The sequence below is a fragment of the Zingiber officinale genome, chromosome 4B (assembly GCF_018446385.1).
Source record: "Zingiber officinale cultivar Zhangliang chromosome 4B, Zo_v1.1, whole genome shotgun sequence".
NCBI lineage: Eukaryota > Viridiplantae > Streptophyta > Magnoliopsida > Zingiberales > Zingiberaceae > Zingiber > Zingiber officinale.
In genome coordinates this window covers 117,665,517-117,685,827 of record NC_055993.1, presented here as the reverse complement: position 1 = coordinate 117,685,827, position 20,311 = coordinate 117,665,517, and the positions used below count along the sequence as shown (strand labels likewise).

General features: G+C 39.4%; 1 protein-coding gene across 1 annotated transcript; it reads right to left on the bottom strand.

The window, feature by feature from the left end:
- Window positions 1-4,951: 4,951 nt before the first annotated feature.
- Window positions 4,952-11,793, bottom strand: LOC121976181 (protein FLX-like 1). Its single transcript, XM_042528230.1, has 5 exons — window positions 11,157-11,793; window positions 6,964-7,127; window positions 6,644-6,768; window positions 6,297-6,424; window positions 4,952-5,214 (listed from the first exon to the last, which is right to left on the bottom strand). The coding sequence occupies exons 1-4, from the start codon at window positions 11,708-11,710 to the stop codon at window positions 6,338-6,340; spliced, it is 930 nt and encodes a 309-aa protein (XP_042384164.1). The 5' UTR covers window positions 11,711-11,793; the 3' UTR covers window positions 4,952-5,214; window positions 6,297-6,337.
- Between the last annotated feature and the right edge of the window lie 8,518 nt (window positions 11,794-20,311).

Here is a 20,311-nt window from a genome sequence, read left to right as displayed (position 1 = left end):
TATAATAAAAGCTGAAAACCATCGAATGGGCACACATTCATTGACACTTAAAAATTTTTACAAAGTGTCAGGGGAAGTACAAAAAGTTACTTAGAAATCTAAAGAGAGTACCAGTCGAGGTAGTCGAGAACGTCGTCCGAGAGCAACTTGGTGAGCTTCTCCCTGTTTATAATTTTGCTGGTCAGCTCTGAAGAGAGATAGTCGTCGTCCTTCAATTGCTGGAGGGTCCAAGGAGCCCGGTCAGTCTGCTTATCAGAATAGAGATAATTCACCTTGAAAACCTCCAACCGACTGGGTTCCTCCTCCTGGTACTTATCAAAAGCCGCTCGGGATGCCTCCAACTCAGCCTTTAATAAAGCCAACTCTGCGTCTTTTGCGTCAAGCTAGAGCTTGGTCGCCGCTTGCTCTACGGCTCAGCACGCTCGTTCGGCCTCTAGAGCAGCTTCTGCCTCCTTGAGATTTTGAGCCAGAACCCGAGCTTCCTTGTTTTTAATGTCCAGGTTTTTAATGGCTCAGAGTTTTCTAGCATTGACAGAGTTTATCTTCGACTCAAAAGAATGAGCCTGCTTGGTAAGCCGATCGAGTTGGAGGGTTTGCTCGTGATTTGTATTCTTCTCAGCACCGAGCACCCGTTCGGAGCCTAGCAGTTGCTCGGAACTCCGGTCCAAGTCTTCTTTCAGTTGAGCCACCTCCGCATTCAGTTGATCAACAAGGGCCTGGGAGGCTTTTGATCGCCCGGTCGAAGCGCGTAGTTGCTACCGCTCGTGCTCCAAAAAGACCAGCATCTAGCACATGGCTAGGCTTTCAACCCAGAACTACAGTAAGAACAGGTTAAAAGCGTCAATCAGGAAAAATAAAAGTGACACTTAGTAAAAATATGTACCCAATGGACTTCTAAGTGAAGCTGTCTGCGAGCTCCCCAGGCGAAATAGTCGCTGCGCAGGTCCTCGCGTCGGTCCAAACTTGGGCCAACGGTCCTTGAATCTTAATTTGGTGCTCTGGGGACCGCAACCCGGCGTTGTCAGAGTGATGCCACTCGTCTATCGATAGATGGATAATGGCCATTATATACCTGCGGCCGCTCAGATCCAACGACTCGGAAGTGACCGGACCCTTTGACTTGGATATCGGGGAGGAGCGGATGGTAGACACCTGGGCGGTCGGCTTGGATGGCTGAGGTGGTATGTACGCAACAGGTTGTGCACATATGACATATGGTTCCGGCCGATAACGCAGACAGTGAGGGTGTCCGATCAAACGATGATGGAGTGGGAACGACAGTCTCCCTCTCCAGGATAGTGGAAGATGAGGTCTCGCCCCGCTCGAAGTGCAAGTGCGGGGTGATAGGTGCAGATGTTTGTAGGGCGAAAGTAGTCGAACGGAAGGAAGCTTCCCCTCGGTGCCTCTTGTATCGTTGGATTAATGGCTCACTCAAGGTGGTCGACTCTGAAGGCACCATGATCGACGCCATGGACGGCCGCTCGTGGGGGAGTTCGCATGTGGCGGCCGTGGCATCGCTAGCCGCCGTCCGTCTAGCTTCCTCCTGCCTCACTAACCACCGCGTGGCTTCCCCCTACTTCACCGATCGGATCATCGGAATGTTCGACTGGTAATAAACCACAACTTTCCAACTCAACAACGCCCTTGGCGTTGATCTCTGCATCAAGGAGTCTGCTTTTGCCGCTCAACAGTGCCCTTAACTTGATTTGGGCTGTAAAAAATGAAGAGAAATCAGTTAGATTCAAAGATGGTGGGAAGAAAAAGGGCATACCTAAGGGAAGGGGAAGTCGCGTTCGGATCGGGCTTAATCCGAACACGTATAAGACAACCTCTAATAATAGCCGGTGTATGTGATACTTCTGACCGACTAAACTAGAGACGGCTTGGAGGTAGTCCGGTCGACTTTGATATCTTCCAAGCAAAGGAGGCTTCATCAATTTCATCTACCAACCGGTCGAAAGATGGGCAGGATGAGAAAGTGAACAAAAAAAATAATGCTTCCTCTAGTGCTTATTGGAGGACGACATTTTATCTAAAAAGATAACGCCCACTCCGGCTTGAAACAAAATAATACCCGACTCGGATAACTTGGGGTAATAAAAATAATGGAACATGCAAGGTACTAAGGGAATTCTGCACAGACAGAATAGCGCGACCACCCCACACAGCAACCTAAAGGAAATTCCGTACAAATGGAATAGTACTCCAGGGTGTAGCGCAGATGGTGGGTACATAGCACCTCTGGCGTAATGGTCAGGGGTCGATTCTCAAGAACTGACAACTTGGAGTTTGCTCCACCATGCACCTATGGCCTGTGTACCTGCATTTACCTCCCTCCATATCCGTGTGGCTGGCACTAAGGGGTCGCTAAGGTAGCGGATCTAATTTTTTCTAAAAGAGTTGGGCACTAGTTGGTTCAGAGGAATGTGGAAAATATCTATGCACTTCTAAGAAGGGAGGATGAACGGAAAATCGAAAACTGCGTAAAAGTAGTCCTTAAAGAAGGTGAGAAAGTCATCATGCGACAGATGAGAACGGTCATAAGCAGAAGGGATGGCAAGTTGGTAATCAGTGGGGAAACAATAGGTAAGCTTCATTTGGTCGATTTTACTGTCGTTGAATTTGGAGGCTGTGGAGGTATACCAAAGCCCAGGGATGGGTAGAGGAGGATGAGGAGACTCAGCCATGAAGAACAGAGGGAGAAGAAGATCAAAAGATTCGAAGAAGGAAAGGCAGAGAAGCTTATTGCAGAAGAAATCGCTGACGGTGGGAGCAAGGAAAATGGTGCAAGGAATGGAAAAAATTGGTGGCTTAGAAACGTGGAGAACGACCGTTCTCAGTCGTTCAATCAAGGGCTTTGGAAAAGAAGAGTTTATCGCTACCGTTGATTTCAAAAAAGACAACAGTCACATCATTCCCAAACCGTCGCCTGTCACATCACATCTGCGACAGCATGCAAGCATATCACGTGACATTCTTCTACAGGAAGCATTAATGGTAAAACTGAGAGCATGATTATGAGGCATGGCTAAGCACTGCTCAGTATTAATGGAAGAAGATTTGAGAGGCTTTTGAGAAATTAAAATGACATCAAGGGCAATTAAAAATCACTATTGTTGGGAGCAAAGCTCAATGGTGAATCAAAAAATTGGCTAAGTGTCGTCGCTTTAGCGATCGAACAACGGCTTTAAAATCGAAAGTCTTCGCCATCAACAGTCGAACGACGGATATAAAATCGAATGTGTTCGTCATCAACAGCCAGAAGGTAGCTTAATACCGAATGTCTTCGCTATCAGCAGCCGAATGGCGGTTATAAAATTGAATGTCTTCGTTTCAGCAGCTGAATGACGGCTATAAAATCGAATGTCTTCGCTATCAGCAGTCGAACGACGACTATAAAATCGAATGTCTTCGCTATCAGTAGTCAAACAGTGGTTATAAAACCTAAGGTATTCGCCATCAACAGCTAGATGATGACTTAATACCGAATGTGTTCACCATCAGCAGCCGAACAACGACTAAAACACCCTGGAAAGACATCCGCAAAGTCTATAGGGGCCCCGAGTGGCAGGACGCATGATCGGGTAGAGAGGCTCACGAGCATACTAATGGTCCAGTTAGTCAGATTTGCAATCTCCTTCGATCAAATTTGAGGGGGAGGCTTGTGATCCGGTAATAATATGGGGTCCCACCAAAGGTTTGTCAAAATAGGGAAGACCGACTGACGTGAAATATAAAGGTAAGCGAGATAGCCTAGTCCGCCGAGAGGACCATGCAGTGAAGAGCGGCCCATTTATGGTCGAACAGGCCGATTATGGCTGAACGGATGGTGATAGTTACATGGACAAGTAAGTCGGGCTTTTTCCTGGCCGGGTAAAATGGCTCTCCAATAGCAAAGAGAAATAAGCAGCAGCTGGTCTCACCGGCCAAGCTTTACATCTGGTCTGAGCAGGATAATCACAGACAGTCAGGAAGCAAGGAGAATGACAAGTCCGCAAATCTTGAGGACACAACCGAGTGGAGGCAGCCCAGCCGAACAGATCCCGATCAACTGGGCATGACCCCATCAAGTATCTAATCATAGTCTTTTGAGAGTTTGTGTCGTTGACAACAAGACATGTCCAACAGACATTTGTACATTAGAAGCTTCCAGGCTGTCACATCAAAAGATTACATAGCTACTTAACGTATGATGTCAGAAACACTTTTTGACCTGTCTCTTCTTATGACACCTAGGAAAATGTCTCTACACCTTGAGACACGTGCACGAACACCATATTGAAATTATAAAAGAAGAGTTTTAACTACAGAGAAAGGTATGCACAACTTCATCTTCTACATCTACCTGTTACAGTTTTCATTTCTTGATATCACGCCAAGAATCCCTTCCTGACCCAACACTAATATTTTTTATCTTATAGAGCTACATAGAATCTTCGTTGCGTTAATCACACAACCACATCCTTAACTTATCATCTTAACTGATTTCGGACATAATAAGAATGCATAAATATTATTCATGAAATTCGTGAACGTTAACAAAAACAAACTCACTAGTATTCAAACTTATTTATTTTATATATTCCTTTATGATTAAATAAATATAAACAAACTTTATCAAATAAAATACTAAATTTGTTTACGAATATCAAATTCATTTACCGCCCTAATCTTAGACGAAATAATTAATTGGATTTAAAGTGACATTTAATTTAATTCTACTAGTATTTTCCGCACCCCAAATGTCAGTTTTCATAGACTCAATATATTGTTTTTTAAATTTCTTTTTATGACAAATGAATAACAGCAAATTAACCGACTCTTAAATTATCATAAACAAGAAACTTATTTAGAAAATGAATGATAAAATGTAACCCATTTAAAATGAAACTCACCGATTATTAACAAACTCATTGTCATCCTCAGGTTTAGGACGAAAAGGAGCTCCAAATTGGAATGACCACAACTCCACGAGCAGAGAGAGCTCTTGTATCTAAAATATGTCAGCTAATCAGCGGCAAGTTTACCACCATTGAAATACAATTATGAAGTTTCCATGTTCAAAGGGGAAAATAATAATACTAAGATTAATGATAATTAACAATAAACAACGAGATTTGCTAATTTGGAGGCATACAGATTGCACATAAGGAACCAACTTGGCTGATTAGCCTTAAAATACTTAAATGAGTAACTCGATCATGGCCTATGGTCCTGCAATACAAAAGATACAATAAGGATGTCACTCGATCATTAACCACATACCGACACAATTAACGTAACAAATTGAGAAAAGTGAAATGCAAACATGTCATAGCAAGTTGTTTTGAAAATGTGGGTATCATGTTCATCGACAAAGTGCTTATCAAACTTTTAAAATGAATAAATAAACTTATAATATTAAACTCACTAACTGACCAAACAAAATTTTAAATGTAAAAATTTCAAACTTTTTAACTGATGCTTGCAGCATTAGTTAAAAAGCCAAGACAAATGAATTTTTTAGTATGTTTAGTGTATGCTGTAGGCAATGGGGTGGGTCGCAGCTGAGACATACCAATGGCAAACCATTAAACAAATACATAGATAAATAAATAAATATATAAATAAATAACAACTACATTGATTTTAGCAATTACATTTAGGCATGCAGCTGGTGAATGTAATAGTGTACATACAAACATATTACCTCACAATCACATAGACTGACGAGATTTAACAAAGATTTTATCTATCAAAATGCATGAATTGGATGTTGTATTGACCATAGTTGTCAGAATCAATCATGTGATTCACAATTTGGATCTTATAATACAATTCACACATAGAACGGTTCACAAAAAACAAAACAGCTCTTACATATGAATCAGAAGTGAACAAAACTGGGATGATTTGTTTCAATTCAAATATGATTCGATACAAACCTTATTTTAGACAATTCTAAAATAAGAAAAAATTTAAACACTCAACATAGTAAACTAATTGCCTTAAGCAATTCATGATCCTACATAAAACTATTTTTTATATGAATCTAAGTAATTTATTACATAAAGTATCAACATATAGTCATACATGCATATTTACAAATCTTAAGCAATTGATATAAATGAAACTTCTGCATTTGATCAAGCAATTCATAGAATAATTTATTTTTGGTTTATATAGATATATTGGATTTAATCAGCGCTGTACTGAGTTGGAATTTAAGAAACTAGGGAAAAACGAGCCTATGCAATCAAACGAGCAGCAAGTGAGGCCACATCTTAGCGCAATGAAAGTAGATATAAGAATAATACCTTGAGCGCATTGGGTAAGATTTTGCGAGCATAGTTTGCATTTATCTGTGAGCATGCATCTGTTGTATGCCATATTGACTAAGAGGAGCAGCTGCAGATCCAAACTGGGAGGTGCCATCAGCCGTTGGCTAAGCAACAAATGACACATGTTAGTCTTACATTGTAATAAATGACAACTGCAAAATAAACTTGCCAAGGCTATCATATGGTATTAGAATTAGATTACAATTTCACAGGATGAAAATACAAACTTTTGACAACAAAAGATATTATAGATCATAAGGTTAAACATAAATATTATGATATACATCTACATTGACACAAGTTAAGCAAACGAAAAGATAAACCTGATAGAAAGAATAAGCTCCTGCATATGAAGTTGTTTGGTACGCAATCTGAGGAGTTTCTCCTGCATGTGAAGTTGTTTGGTACGCAATCTGAGGAGTTTCATAAGCTCCAGCATATCCAAGACCTGAAAAACATCCCATGAATACCTGCTAAAGTCCCTACAATTTGACTTACTAGTACAAAGTGAAGACCAATTTCAAGCATAAGAAATTAGAAGCGAGTAGAAGAGTAGAAGAAATGGAAGAAAGATATTGATGGATGAAAGAATATGAAATTTAAGCAAAATGTCTACTGAAAAAGATTAATCATGTAGAAGTACCTGAGTTAGCTGCAGCTGCATCTGCTCGTGCTCTCTTCTCTATGTTTGCAAGTTCAGCACGTAATTTTTCAACTTCACGAGTCATTAAAAGCATATTGTTCTCCATTATCTGACTCTGTTCAAGGTTATCAGCATGTGCCTTCTTCTCAAACTCTACTGCAGCCCTATGCAGAATCAAAAGCTAGATAAGAGAATCAGCAAATCTAAATTTAAAATGATAGATATTCAAATGGCATTTGGCTATAGTTGTTCAACATTATCTTGAAGTCTGATTGGGTTAGCCTCCCATGCATCCACATAAGCCTATGCAGTAGGGATTGCATTGCACCAGTGAAGTATTATGTGGGCAAGACCAATCACTAGTTTGTTAAAGTTCTTTAATGTCCAAGTTATATTGATTTAAACAAGCCATATTTAGCTATATAAACAAATAAGAAGCTTATTATGTAAGTTGCTTGAGCAAATCTGATATCATATATTACTGTTACTATAATTGATGTTATTTGAAAAAAACAATATTGCATATACACTCATATTTGCACCTCAGATACCACATTTGCATTATGGATATTCAGCTGCATACCTGTTGCATATCCTTTTCAAAATTTCACAAAAAAAAATGTTATAAGGAGTAAAAAACAAAGGAAAATAACAAATTATGACAAGTGCACAATCCTAGCCCTACTATAAACTAAAATGGCAGAAAGGAGGAAAAAGTGAAAAATGAAGATAGCAAATTTGGATGAATAGACAATCCTAGCCCCAAGTAATGTAGTAGCACAATAAGCTATACTATGGCATCGCAAAGGGATCTTGGTCTCAGTCTCCAAGATATATTTGACTAATTATAATGATTTTCTCCATGTATTATATAGCCCATATGTTGCTTCTTGCCATGAAGGGGAGCCTTGGCGCAACGGTAAAGTCGTTGTCATGTGACTAAAAGGTCACGGATTCAAATCCTGGAAACAGCCTCTTGCAAAAAGCAGGGTAAAACTGCGTACAATGGATCCTTCCCCTGGACCCCGCATGACGGGAGCTTTGTGCACCGGACTGCCCTTTATTTTTTTTTTATATTGCTTCTTGCCATCTGTCTGTTCTGATGATTAATATTGTTGATCAACCTATAATAGTTGATGTGGTTGCTAAATCATAAAAAAAAAACTATGTACCATTTCAAATTTTGATCCATATCAAGCAAACAACACAGCCTGAAAACATCAGCTCATTCAACAGGAATTAAACAGTTTATCTTCTGGCAATGAGCACATCATATTTTCTTTGCAGGAATTTGAGACATCAGTCTGCCAAATAAAAAATCTAGAAGAGACAAAAAGTCAAATGCTAGTATTATTTTCTGGAAACATATATTTTACAATCATGGTTTTAAAAACCTCAGTTTGGACTGTGTATGCTGCCACCTAAATGAATTTTGAAAGGGACTGTATATGGCATAAGTGGTTTGCATATGCAGTTTAAAAAAAAAAAAACCTTATTTGGTTCATTTGAACCCATTAGATTTAAGACTAAACCAAATTGGTTTGAAATCCTAAACAACTATATTTGCCAGTTTGTAACTTGTAGCAGTAGATGGAGATATTAGTATCACCAGTAATCTGACATCATATTATCAGGTTAATATGTATGATACATATCAATCTGGTATCATATATCAAATTAGTTTGAATAATAAGCATCATATTTAAATAATCAGATTACATATTATCAAGTTAGTATGTATGATATATTTTAGAATGCTATCAATCATTAACGATTAAATATAACTAGTATTGTTATTGTTTCTAATACTACTTGTGCAAATAATTTGATCACTTTTGTTATAATTTATAATAAATAATAATTAAATCAACAATTATAGAACTCATGATACTAGTAATAAATAATAATTAATATAATTTATAAATATTTATGATATCATTATTTAGAATATTATAATTTATTAATTATTCTACTATTAATCAATTTTATGTTATTATCTATATCATCAAATTTCTTAATAGTTAATATTAAATTTCTTGTGCATTAGTAATCTAGCTAAAAAAATCTACTACATATTAATTAATTAATTAATTAATTAAATGTATAATATACCTAATATAATTAATATACAAGTACTTAGCCCATAGTTATCAAAAGCGCGAGGCGCAAAAAAGCGCTCAAGGGTCTTGGGGCTTAAAGCGCAAAGCGCAAGGCGAAGCGCGGGCTTTACGGAAAAAAGCGTAATAAACAATAGGACTCTTATATTTATTAAAAATCTTTCAAAATGTCTTTGAAAATCCAAATAACCATAAACAAATATTCTTTGATGAAGTTGTAGATTATTGAAAATCACAAGTCTTTTAAATATATTTTTAATAATTTTTAAATCTGATTTATATTAAGTAATAAAAATTATTAGTTTTTTTTTATTTAAATATAATTTTATATATTTTATTGGGAAAATTTAATTAGGCTTTATAAAACCTATTCGAAATACCCTATTTAAGTGAGGAGTTCTTTAATTTAATTAAATGCAAAAAAAAAAAAAATTGACGCTGCGCTACAGGGCTCACGCCCGACCGCGACACCGTCGCGGCACCGGAACCGTCGCAAGACGCTGCCGGAGGCGTCCGGCGACGATGCCGGAGCCGTCGGAGGAGTCCGACGATGCTTCCGGCGCCGCCGGAGGCGTCCAGAGCCACCGAAGGCATCGCGGGTCGCTGCCGCTGGTGCCGCTGGAATCGTCCCGCGGTGCTGGAAGCTTCGCCGGATGCCTCTGATGGCGCCGGAAGCATCGCCGGACGCCGGAGAAGCTTCCGACGGCAGGATTTCACCGAAGAAGCTTTTAATTTTCACAGGAAGAAACAAAGCAAGGAAAAGACGACGAAGCTTACCTGGAAGGGACGATTGCGACGTGAGGAAGACGAAGAGGCAGCAGCGATTTGAAGAAGAATAGCAGATGAACATTAATGAGGTTGTTTAGGGCTTTAAACTTATAAACAAAACAAATCAAAAAAAAAAAAAAAGGAAAGTAGAGAAAGTCTCGCGACGCGCAGGGAAGCACCGCGACGCGCAACGAAGCGCACGCTTCTTGGAAGGCTTGCGCTTCCGAGTTCACAGAAGCGAGCCACCTTCGCCTCGCTGCGCCTCGCGCTTAAGCGAGTGAAGCGACCGCTTTTTACAACTATGACTTAGCCTTACTAATGTTATCATCTTATCAATTGTTGTTTAAGCATAATTATCCTTGCATATCAAATAACCTAAACTTATTACAGCAATATGGTATTTTACCAATCAACCATTAATGATTACGACTTTACTTGCTCACGACAACTTCCTCATTATGAGTGATTGCTTCCCTTCCAAAGGAAACCTCTGTTCTCCCTTGTCGCTTCCTCTTCTGTAAAAGCAAGTCTCATCTTCTTGCTCTCCGACACAAGGAAGTGAGGCTAGCAGCATCTCTCAAGCAGCCTATCAGCTTGCTGACTATACCAAGGAGAATAGTAGAGGCCATCTCTCATGGAATTGCTATTTACAGTTTACTTTCCATGTTCTCTTCTGAAGACCTCACACATTTAGATATAGGCTAGGCTTTAAGAGAGATTGACCGATTTGAAGATTTTTTTTTTTAATTTTATATATATATATATATACACACACACACATTATTATCAATCTAAATATATTTAGAAAGCCAGCCACATAGGCCTCTACATACTTCATAGTCACCCACATACATCCTGCATATGCTTTTTAAAAGCCTCTTTATAACATAGACAAACAACTTTATCTCTATGAATAGTGTAATAGATGAACAAATTGTTAATATTGATTGTGATCAATGTCAAATTTTGCATTGTGTTTGGTCTCAAAAAATAGTAGGAATTTCTATTGATACCTTGAATTTTTTATAGAGAAGTTCATAGGCCAAGAAGGAAAATGTTCCTATTAAGTATGTCATATTTTTACAAGGTTTAGAAAAGTATATGCAGGCGTATTTAGCACTTGCAAAACAACCACATAAGTTAACACTTACAAGTTACAATCCAGTAAATGGGGCAGCTTAGAGTTTTAAATCAATTTGATTAAGTTTAAATTAGTTTAAAACAATAAAACAATTTGCATGTAAAGGAATTGAGTTAGCTGCAGTAATATCTTGGAGAAAACAAATGAAGCTGTCAGAATTAACGGACCTTCCCTTCTGGATTTCCTTGCGCATGACCTCGACCTCAGCTTCGGTGGTCGCGGCTTCTTTATGGTCCGATCGAGCCCTAACCAGCTCTCCCTTGAGCGATTGCAGCTTCTGGGTGAGCTCTTCGTTCTCAGCACTGAACGTCCGGACATCGGACTGAACCTGAGCCATATCGGCGCGCATCCTCTCGATCAACCGCACCTCCGACTCCGCCTTGCACGAGCGCTCGAATATTTCACGGGCCTCGGCATCCGCCTTGGCCTTGGACTCCGCAGCAGAGGCCGCGACGACGCGGAGCTCGTGTTGGGACGCGTCGAGGTCCCGCTTCAGCGCGACATGGGAGGCCGCGAGCTCCTCGTTATCATTAAGGAGAATATGGATCTCCCTGAGCTGCGACGCGAGCCGCTCCTCGAGGGAGATCACGGCGTGGCGACGGGCGACGAGGGCGTCTTCGGCGGCTCGAAAGAGCGGAGCAGACGGAGGGACGCGTGCCAGCAGAGGCGGAGGAGGGTCGTGGAGCGGAAGGATGTGGGCAGGGCGACCCCTTCCGGCCATTGCACGACGGAGTGAGAATGATCCCGCTAGGGTTTCGGGGGAGGTACGGGAAGAGAAGACGACGCGAGATTAGATTAACATTGAATAATATAAATAATATAGCATTTAATTATTGAAATATATGAAGATTAATTAAATATTTTTATAAATGTTATTGAATGACTCATTTAAAAGCTAACGATAGAGCAAGAAAAATCCTAAAATTTTACCTCTAAATCAAAAAATAATAAAAAATTTATAGGCATCAAATTAAATTCTTTTAGTTAATTATTATTTTAATACTATCAAAAATAATAAACGATTTTATAATAGGATAATTGTCAATAATGGTATGTTAAAGATATTAAAATCATGTTTATATCTCTAGATCAAAACTCAATTTTAATTATATTGGACTAATTTTGATTAAATTAGAAGAGTTTTAATGATATTTAAGTAATTTTGATCCATGTAAAAATAATTATAACACTAATTACTTAGTAATTTTAAATATATTAGATTAGTTTTAGTTAAAATACAATACTATGTATAAAGTATTTTTTATATTAAAAATTCTTTATACTCAGTCAAAACTATAAAAACTTAATCAAAATTATTTATTATAGTAACTATTAATAATTACTATAATATTTTCATGATATTATTTTTTGATGAAATATGTGAAAAAGTAAATACTAAATTTGAATTTTGATGAAAAATATTAGAAGTAAAAGGTTTTTAATATAAGATATGAATTTTAAGTTTAGTAATATTAGATACAGTAAAAAATTGTTAATAAAGAAGATGACGAGTTATTTATACTTGAATGTTTTACTTATTTATGATTGTTTTTATAAAAGGATAGAGAAGTTGAGAAGGATGTTTTACAAAAAAACACAAATAGTATAGTTGAGATGGGGTTAAAAGGAATTAAACATACTATATATGTATGAAATTAAATAATATGTTATGACCGGTAGAAAATTAGAGTTGCATAAATGAGATTATTAAAGTGGATATGTGGGCATATAAGGAGTCAAAGATTAACAAGATAAAAAACAAAAAGATTATAAAGAAAGTCAAAATTGCATTTATTGAGTTGAAATTTTGAGGGACGCATTTAAAATGATACAAATATGTACTTAAATGACTAATAAATGTTCTAATTAAGTGATATAAAATTATAACAAATATACACATTAAAATGAGGAGGAAGATCAATGAAAACTTGATTAACAATAATAAGATAAGATCAGATAAAAATTATTTAAATATAGATAGTAATATAACAGGTGATAGAACCCAATAGTATAAGAGGATCCATATAGTTGGTCTCTCTTAATGAGATAAAACTAGATGGTTGTTATTATTTTATGAGATCGGATCATCTTTCCCAGACAAAAAAAAAAAACCTTTGTCCCCATGTCCCATTCAATTGTTTTTTATTTTTTAAGTTACCTTTAACACTTAGGGGTTGGTTATAATATTAATCACATACAAATTTTCAAATCAATTTTTTTTATATGTATGAGTATACGACTTAAGGTTATTAAGGTATTATTTTTCATACGAAAATTTTTTTTTATTTGAACATTTTTATGTGATTAATATTATAAACCAACTTTTAAATCCTAAAGGTAAAATCTCATTAGCACAATCGAAAGTTTAAAAAAAAATTCAAAGAAAAAAAAACTAAATGGGACAAGGGAATAAGATTTATTGGGACAAAGGATTTGATCTCTTATTATATAACATTATAGTAACTACTCAAGAGTTGTTATGACTGTTGGTGCAACCTTAGGTCAAAGTTGACCTGGTTGACCAGACTCGAGTTGACTTGACTCGAGTTATGTTTTGATGTTTGACGAGTTATGTTTGACGATGTTTGACGTGAAGAGAAAAGTCCAAGCAGGGAGTTTGGCATGGTGAAAAGTCCAAACAGGGAGCTTGGCACGGGAAAAGTCCAAGTATGGAGACTTGGCACGGAGAAGTCCAAGTATGGAAGCTTGGCACATGGGAAGTCGGAGAGGGCTCGGTAGCTCGTTCTCCGAACTGTGGTCAGAGAGGGCTCGGTAGCTCGCTCTCTGGACCAGATGTGGAAAGTCCTGGTGAGTGAAGCCAGGCAGACGGATAAGTCCTGGTGAGTGAAATCAGGCAGTGTGAAAGTCCTGGTGAGTGAAGCCAGGCAGTGGGAAAGTCCTGGTGAGTGAAGCCAAGCAGTTGGAAAGTCCTGGTGAGTGAAGCCGGGCAGATTGGAAATCCTGGTGAGTGAAGCCAGGTGAAAACCCTAGTAAGTGAAGCTAGGTGAAAGACCTGGTGAGTGAAGCCAGGCAGTTGGGAAGTCCTAGTGAATGAAGCCGGGCAAGGGAAAATCCAGATGGATCAAAGGTGATCGGACATCTGGTGTTGAGAAGGTCAAGGGAGTGACCGGATACTTGACACGAAGAGAAAAGTCCAAGTGGGTCAAAGGGATTGACCGGACACTTGGTGGGGAGTCTTAGCAGGTTAAGGGAGTGACCGGATGCTAAGCATGATGTACCAACAGGTCAAGGTTGACCGGATGTTGGTTTGGGAGACTTGGGACTTGGTTTGGGCAAAAACCAAGCTCTGGATCGGTCTGCAGACCGATCCAGCGATACGTTTGTGTATCTGATCGATCTGGTGACCGATCAGATAACAAACAGAAGGGTTCTGTAAGACATCTGATCGGTCTGGAGACCGATCAGAAGAGTTGAGCAGAGACACAGCCACCTCTCGTACAGAGAGGTGGGATCGGTCCGGGGACCGATCAGACTGGGGCCTGATCGGTCCCCATGACCGATCGATCGGCCGGGACCGATCAGCACAGGGCCTGATCGGTCCCCACGACCGATCAGGCAAGGCCCAGACCGATCAGGGTGAAGCCTGATCGGTCTAGATCTAGCCGTTGTGAGTAACAACGGCTAGGTTCTGCGTCTTCTGTCTTCGTTGCAGGTTATTCGCAGGCACAGGTAATATAAAGAGGTCGAGGGCTACAGGGTTGTCAATCTCTTCTTGCTCTGCTTCTTCTTCCTTGGATTGAAGCTTCTGCTTCTGTGCTCTGAGGTTCTGAGCTTTGTTGAGCTCGCTTCCAAAGCTTCGCGTGAGCTTCCAGTCGTCGATCAGCTGCTGTAGTTGAGTTGTGAAGTTGCTGCTTCATCGCCTCCGGTCGACAGAGAAGGCAAGGGAGTGTTGCATTCATATTGTTATTTGTATTTGCTTCTTGCTTTCCTTGTACTCCTTTCTTGTTGTTACAAGTATTGTGGCGAGGTTTCTCCACCCACAAGGAGCATTTATTAGCCGGTTCTCCGGGGACTCATCCACCGACGGATTGATAGGCTTCGTCCACCTTACGGACACGCCGAGGAGTAGGAGTTTATCTCCGAACCTCGTTACATCGGTTTGTTTGAGGTTTGTCTTCTTTCCCTTTCGTTTCTGTGTTTATTTTTCGCTGCGCTAACACATTTTGTAGAAAGAAACGACGATTTGGGGTCGGCTATTCACACCCCCCCTCTCTAGCCTCCGTACGAAGGATCCTAACAATGACGTTTGTAGCAATTATTTAATAGTTGATATAACATTGTAGCTATTAATAGTTACAATAATTTTGTAGCAGTTATTCAATAATTAGAATAGTTACTCCAATAGTGTAATAACTATTAAAATAGTTTTGATCAAGTTTAAAATATTTTAAACTATTTTGAAGTAATTTTTATTAAGTTTAAACAAAATTAACCAAGTTGATAGTGAATTTTTTTATATAAAAATATTTTTTATGTAATATTTGTTACAAAGTTAAACTAAAAGAAAAATAATTATTTTAAATCAGCTACGTTGTAGTTGTTGTAAGGCCATCCGCAATACTATCTCGTTATGACACCCATCACCTCATCAAAAAATATGGGGCCCACTGCCACTTACTCATTATAACAACCTCATTCTTTCACCCACATTCCTTTTAACATTCACACTTATTATTTATGGGTCCCACAATCCACTCAATCATTTTAAAATTATATCATATTAAATAAATATATTTTAAATATATTTTAAAATATTTAAATTATTATTATTATTAATCTTACTTTTAAAAATATAATTTTATAGTTTTTCAAAAATAATATTAATTTTTTAATATATTTATTAAATAAAATAGATGTTTATTATAATTTACATTTTTAAAAAAAATTAAAAAAAATTATACACATGGGTGGACCAGCCCTGGCCCACCCCATGCATGCTTGAACGTGTTCAAGACCTTGAACGCGTTCAAGCGGATGAACGCAGAGTTGGCATTTGTAACGCGGTGTTAAATGAACAGTGTCGTTATAATGTGACATTAACGCCGCGTTACAGATGTCCTAAGTTGTAGTGGTTACTTTGAATCTACTACAACAACGTAAGAATAAGAGTATTTCAAAATAAAAAAATATAATAGCGTGTTATTTGGACCTTTTTTTAAATGACTTTCTAACGAAAGTATAGGGTAAAAATTAAAATGACGCCTCTAATTATTTGAATCATCTAAAGGGTATGCCTTTTTATTATTATTTTTAAAAAGTCAAAACATTGTCCCACCATATTTCTCATTTATAAAATATTCTTATCCAGTGCTATTGTGTTCATGGAAAAAGTATTAGATAATTGAATTTAATTTTAATATTGGCAAAGATTTTAAAGTTAAATTTTGTTATGATAAAATTAGATTAACTAATTATGCAGGTAATAAATTGGAAAGTCCTAATATGTCAAGTTGACTGGATACTAGGCAGGATAAAAGTCCTAGTGGATACTAAGTAAGACAAAATCCTAGTAAGTCTGTTGAACTGGATACTAGGTAGAAGACTTGGCAGATCAAATAGACTAGGCGAGCAATCTAGACAGGTCTAGAGAACTGAACTGTTGGTGCAATCGACCCAAGTTTGATCTATACCATCATGGTTTTGATGTGTGCGTCAAAGAGTTTAAGTTAAGTTTTCATATGTATTTGATATGTGTGTTTGAGTCTTGCAGGACTTGGTGGAACACACATGAGGAGCTTGGTGCAGCTAAGCTTGGGAAGCTCATCCTAGGGCTCGGATCCGTGAGTTGGTGAAGGATGATGTGGAAGACATCCGAGGGACCGCCGGACAAGAAGCAACGGAGTGGAGCCGAGGGAAACGGACTTCAAGGCAACGTGAAGGATGGCACGGAGAGGAGCCGCGGGCTCGGGTGCATCTAAGGGACGAAGGCCAAGGGAAGAGGGCTTCAAAGGCGACTCCGGAGAGGATGAGTGTGAGTGTGTATGGACCAGTCGACTGGTGCAGTCAACTGGTGCATTCGACTGGTGCAGTCGACTGGGAGCGAACAGAAGCATTCTATTCGCTCAGCCAGCAGCTACCAGTCGACTGGTAAATGACCGTTGGCAAACCATTGGTGCTGCGAAGTAGTCATTGGCTACCTCCAACGGTAGCACCAGTCGACTAGTGTCGAGATGAGTTGATATGTTGATCAACTCTCTCCTCTTATTTAAGGGAAGCTTTGGGGTATGAGGGAGGTTATTCAAGCTTGTTGAATAACTCCTAAGTCATTACCCAAAGCTTCCAAGTCATCCTCTTCTTCCTATTCTTAATCTCCATCTTGTAAAAGAAGAAGAGTGATTTGTGAGAGGTTGTACTCCACCGAGAAGGAGTAAGCTCTAGCCGGAGATTGTCGGGGATGTTAGGACCAAAAGTAGCTAGAGGGGGGGTGAATAGCTCGTTGCGTTCGCTCGGTGCGCTTCGTTGCTTGGCGTTGCTTGTTTCTTCTTGGATGTGCAGCGGAAAATACAGAAACAAACACAAAACGCTAACACTAGGATTTTACTTGGTATCCACCTCACAAGAGGTGACTAATCCAAGGATCCACACCAACGCACACACCCTCCACTATGAATAACACTCCTTTATGGTAACTACCAAAGGCGGAGAAGCCCTACAACACTCTCAATACAAGAAGAAGAAAGGGAAATACAAGTTAAAGCTTACAAGATGTGCAGTAAAAACCCTAACCCTAACTTCTTCCTCTTGCAATAGATCCGCCTCTTGACTTGGAAAGCCTCCAAGAACCTTCAAGAACTGGCGATCACGTGCTTGTAGAGAGCTGTGGAGGAGCTGGAATGAATCTGAGAAGAGCTCGTGAAGCGATGCCGAAGACCACGCTCGCCTGCGGCTTTAAACCCGACGCAACGGTCGGATCCCGATCGATTCGAATGTTCCGAATCGATCGGGGAGGCTTTGGATCGATCCACGGATCGATCCAGAGCGCCTCTGTGCTCAGGGAACGCGCCTGGATCGATCCACGGATCGATCCAGCGCTTATCGCGAGAAGCAGCATCGTCCCGATCGATCGGCTGATCGATCGGGACCTCTGGATCGATCCACGGATCGATCCAGAAGCTTTCTGTTCGCTGGGAAGAATCTGGATCGATCCACTGATCGATCCAGCACTTGGTTTTTGCCCAAAACCAAGTCCCAAACCTCCCTAACCAACATCCGGTCAACCTTGACCTGTTGGTACATCATGCCTCGCATTTGGTCACTCCCTTGACCTGCCAGGACTCCCCACCAAGTGTCCGGTCAATCCCTTTGACCCACTTGGACTTTTACTCGTCGTGCCAAGTATCCGGTCACTCCATTGACCTACTTGGACTTCCACCAGATGTCTGGTCAACCTTGACCCATCTGGACTTCCTTCCTTGCCAAGTATCCAGTCAATCCTTTGACCTACTTGGACTTCCCAACACCAGATGTCCGATCATTCTTGATCCATCTGGATTTCCTTCCTTGCCTGGCTTCACTCACCAGGACTTTCACCTAGCTTCACTCACTAGGGTTTTCCATCTGCCTAGCTTCACTCACTAGGACTTTCACCTAGCTTCACTCACTAGGGTTTTCCATCTGCCTAGCTTCACTCACTAGGACTTTCACCTGGCTTCACTCACCAGGATTTCCTTCTGCCTAGCTTCACTCACTAGGACTTTCACCTGGCTTCACTCACCAGGATTTTCACCTGCCTAACATGCCAGTTAGGACTTCCCAGTTAAGTATCCGGTCAACCTTGACCTACTTGACTCTTCTTCGATCAATATCTTATTGTCAAACATCTAAACCCAAACCAAGACTCAGCTTGGTTAACCAGGTCAACCTTGACCTGAGGGATGTTGCACCAACAATCTCCCCCTTTTTGATGTTTGACAATACCACAATAACACTTACAATCCCACATGTAAGTTAGGCTAATCCTATAGCCTCCTTCTTCATGCCACTAGGTAATGAACCCATAAATTAAGCTTTTCATTCTCCCCCTAAGAGGGCAAACTCCCTCTAGGTAATGAAAACCTAACTTACTTCCTTTCATTCTCCCCCTATTGGCACACATCAACCTCCTACTAATAAACCACATCAACCCGTCTTTGGACACACATCAACCTATGCTCCAATTTTGGGCACACTTCAACAACTCCATTTGTTGAAGACTCTCCCCCTGAAGATTTGCTCATCGTGATCACAATTTCACTCATTGTGATCAACTCAATATTGAAGGTCCCATACCCTTCATTATCCTTAACTTCTCCCTCAATGTTGACAAATACCCAACCTTGAGCATTTTCAACCTCTTGAGTTGCCACTTGAAATGATGAGGATATCCACTCCCCATTTATCCCCATTTCAAGTTTAAATGCTCAACCTTGAGCAAGTTCACAACAGAAGGTTAACCACCTTCCAAGGTTCATGAAAAATAATTTTTCATGTCTTTAAAGAGTCCCTCCCCCTAAAGACATGGTGGTAACTTCTGTCATTGCACCAACAATGACTTGGAATCCCTAAACTTTTAGGAAACCCAGATTTTGAAGTTTTGAGGTTCAAATGTTTAAAATTTGAAACAAACCTCAACCTAAACTTCAATGAAGTCTTCCTTAACCATTCCATCCTTGTTTTCATCACGAAAATACCCTTTTTATTGTATACAAATGTATTTTATGGGTTTGGAATGGTTACCTAGACTAAAATAGGTTCAAAGTGCTGAAATCAGGCTTTCCCAGCCAAAATCAGCAACTTGGATCGATTGGAGTTGGGTTCCAATCGATTGAACCTTTCTGAATCGATCCACTGATCGATTCAGACTACCTGGATCGATCGGCTGATCGATCCAGCGAGCTACTGCTCGCGAGATTTACCTTCTGAATCGATCCATGGATCGATTCAGGCACTCCAATCGATCCATGGATCGATCGGAGCTCTGATAGTTGCTGAAATTCCATTTCAGTCAACTTCAGAAACCCCTAGAAAATTCTACAAAAATCCAAAAATTATGAAATTTCGTGTAGACAATGTTTAGGGCATATATTATCAAGGAAAAATAGTTTTCTATGAAAATACATCATATTTTCAAAGATTGACACAAACTTGAAAACTTGCAAAAACTTTAGTGTTTTCTTCAAGTTTGTGTCTAACTATTCAATGGTGATTACTATCAAAAGATAGCCTTCACCAAGGTTTTCCAAAAACATTTTAAAAACATTTTCAAAACCAATATCCCATCATGTTCCTTGGGCATAGTGCACATGACTTGTACATTAGCTTT

Excerpts from the sequence above, each read along its gene's own strand:
- LOC121976181 (XM_042528230.1), bottom strand. The coding sequence starts at position 11,710 with ATGGCCGGAAGGGGTCGCCCTGCCCACATCCTTCCGCTCCACGACCCT. Across the intron at positions 6,769-6,963 it reads TGCAGCTGCAGCTAACTCAG|GTCTTGGATATGCTGGAGCT; the intron begins GTACTTCTACAT and ends GATGTTTTTCAG. Across the intron at positions 6,425-6,643 it reads GAGCTTATTCTTTCTATCAG|CCAACGGCTGATGGCACCTC; the intron begins GTTTATCTTTTC and ends TTTGTTGCTTAG.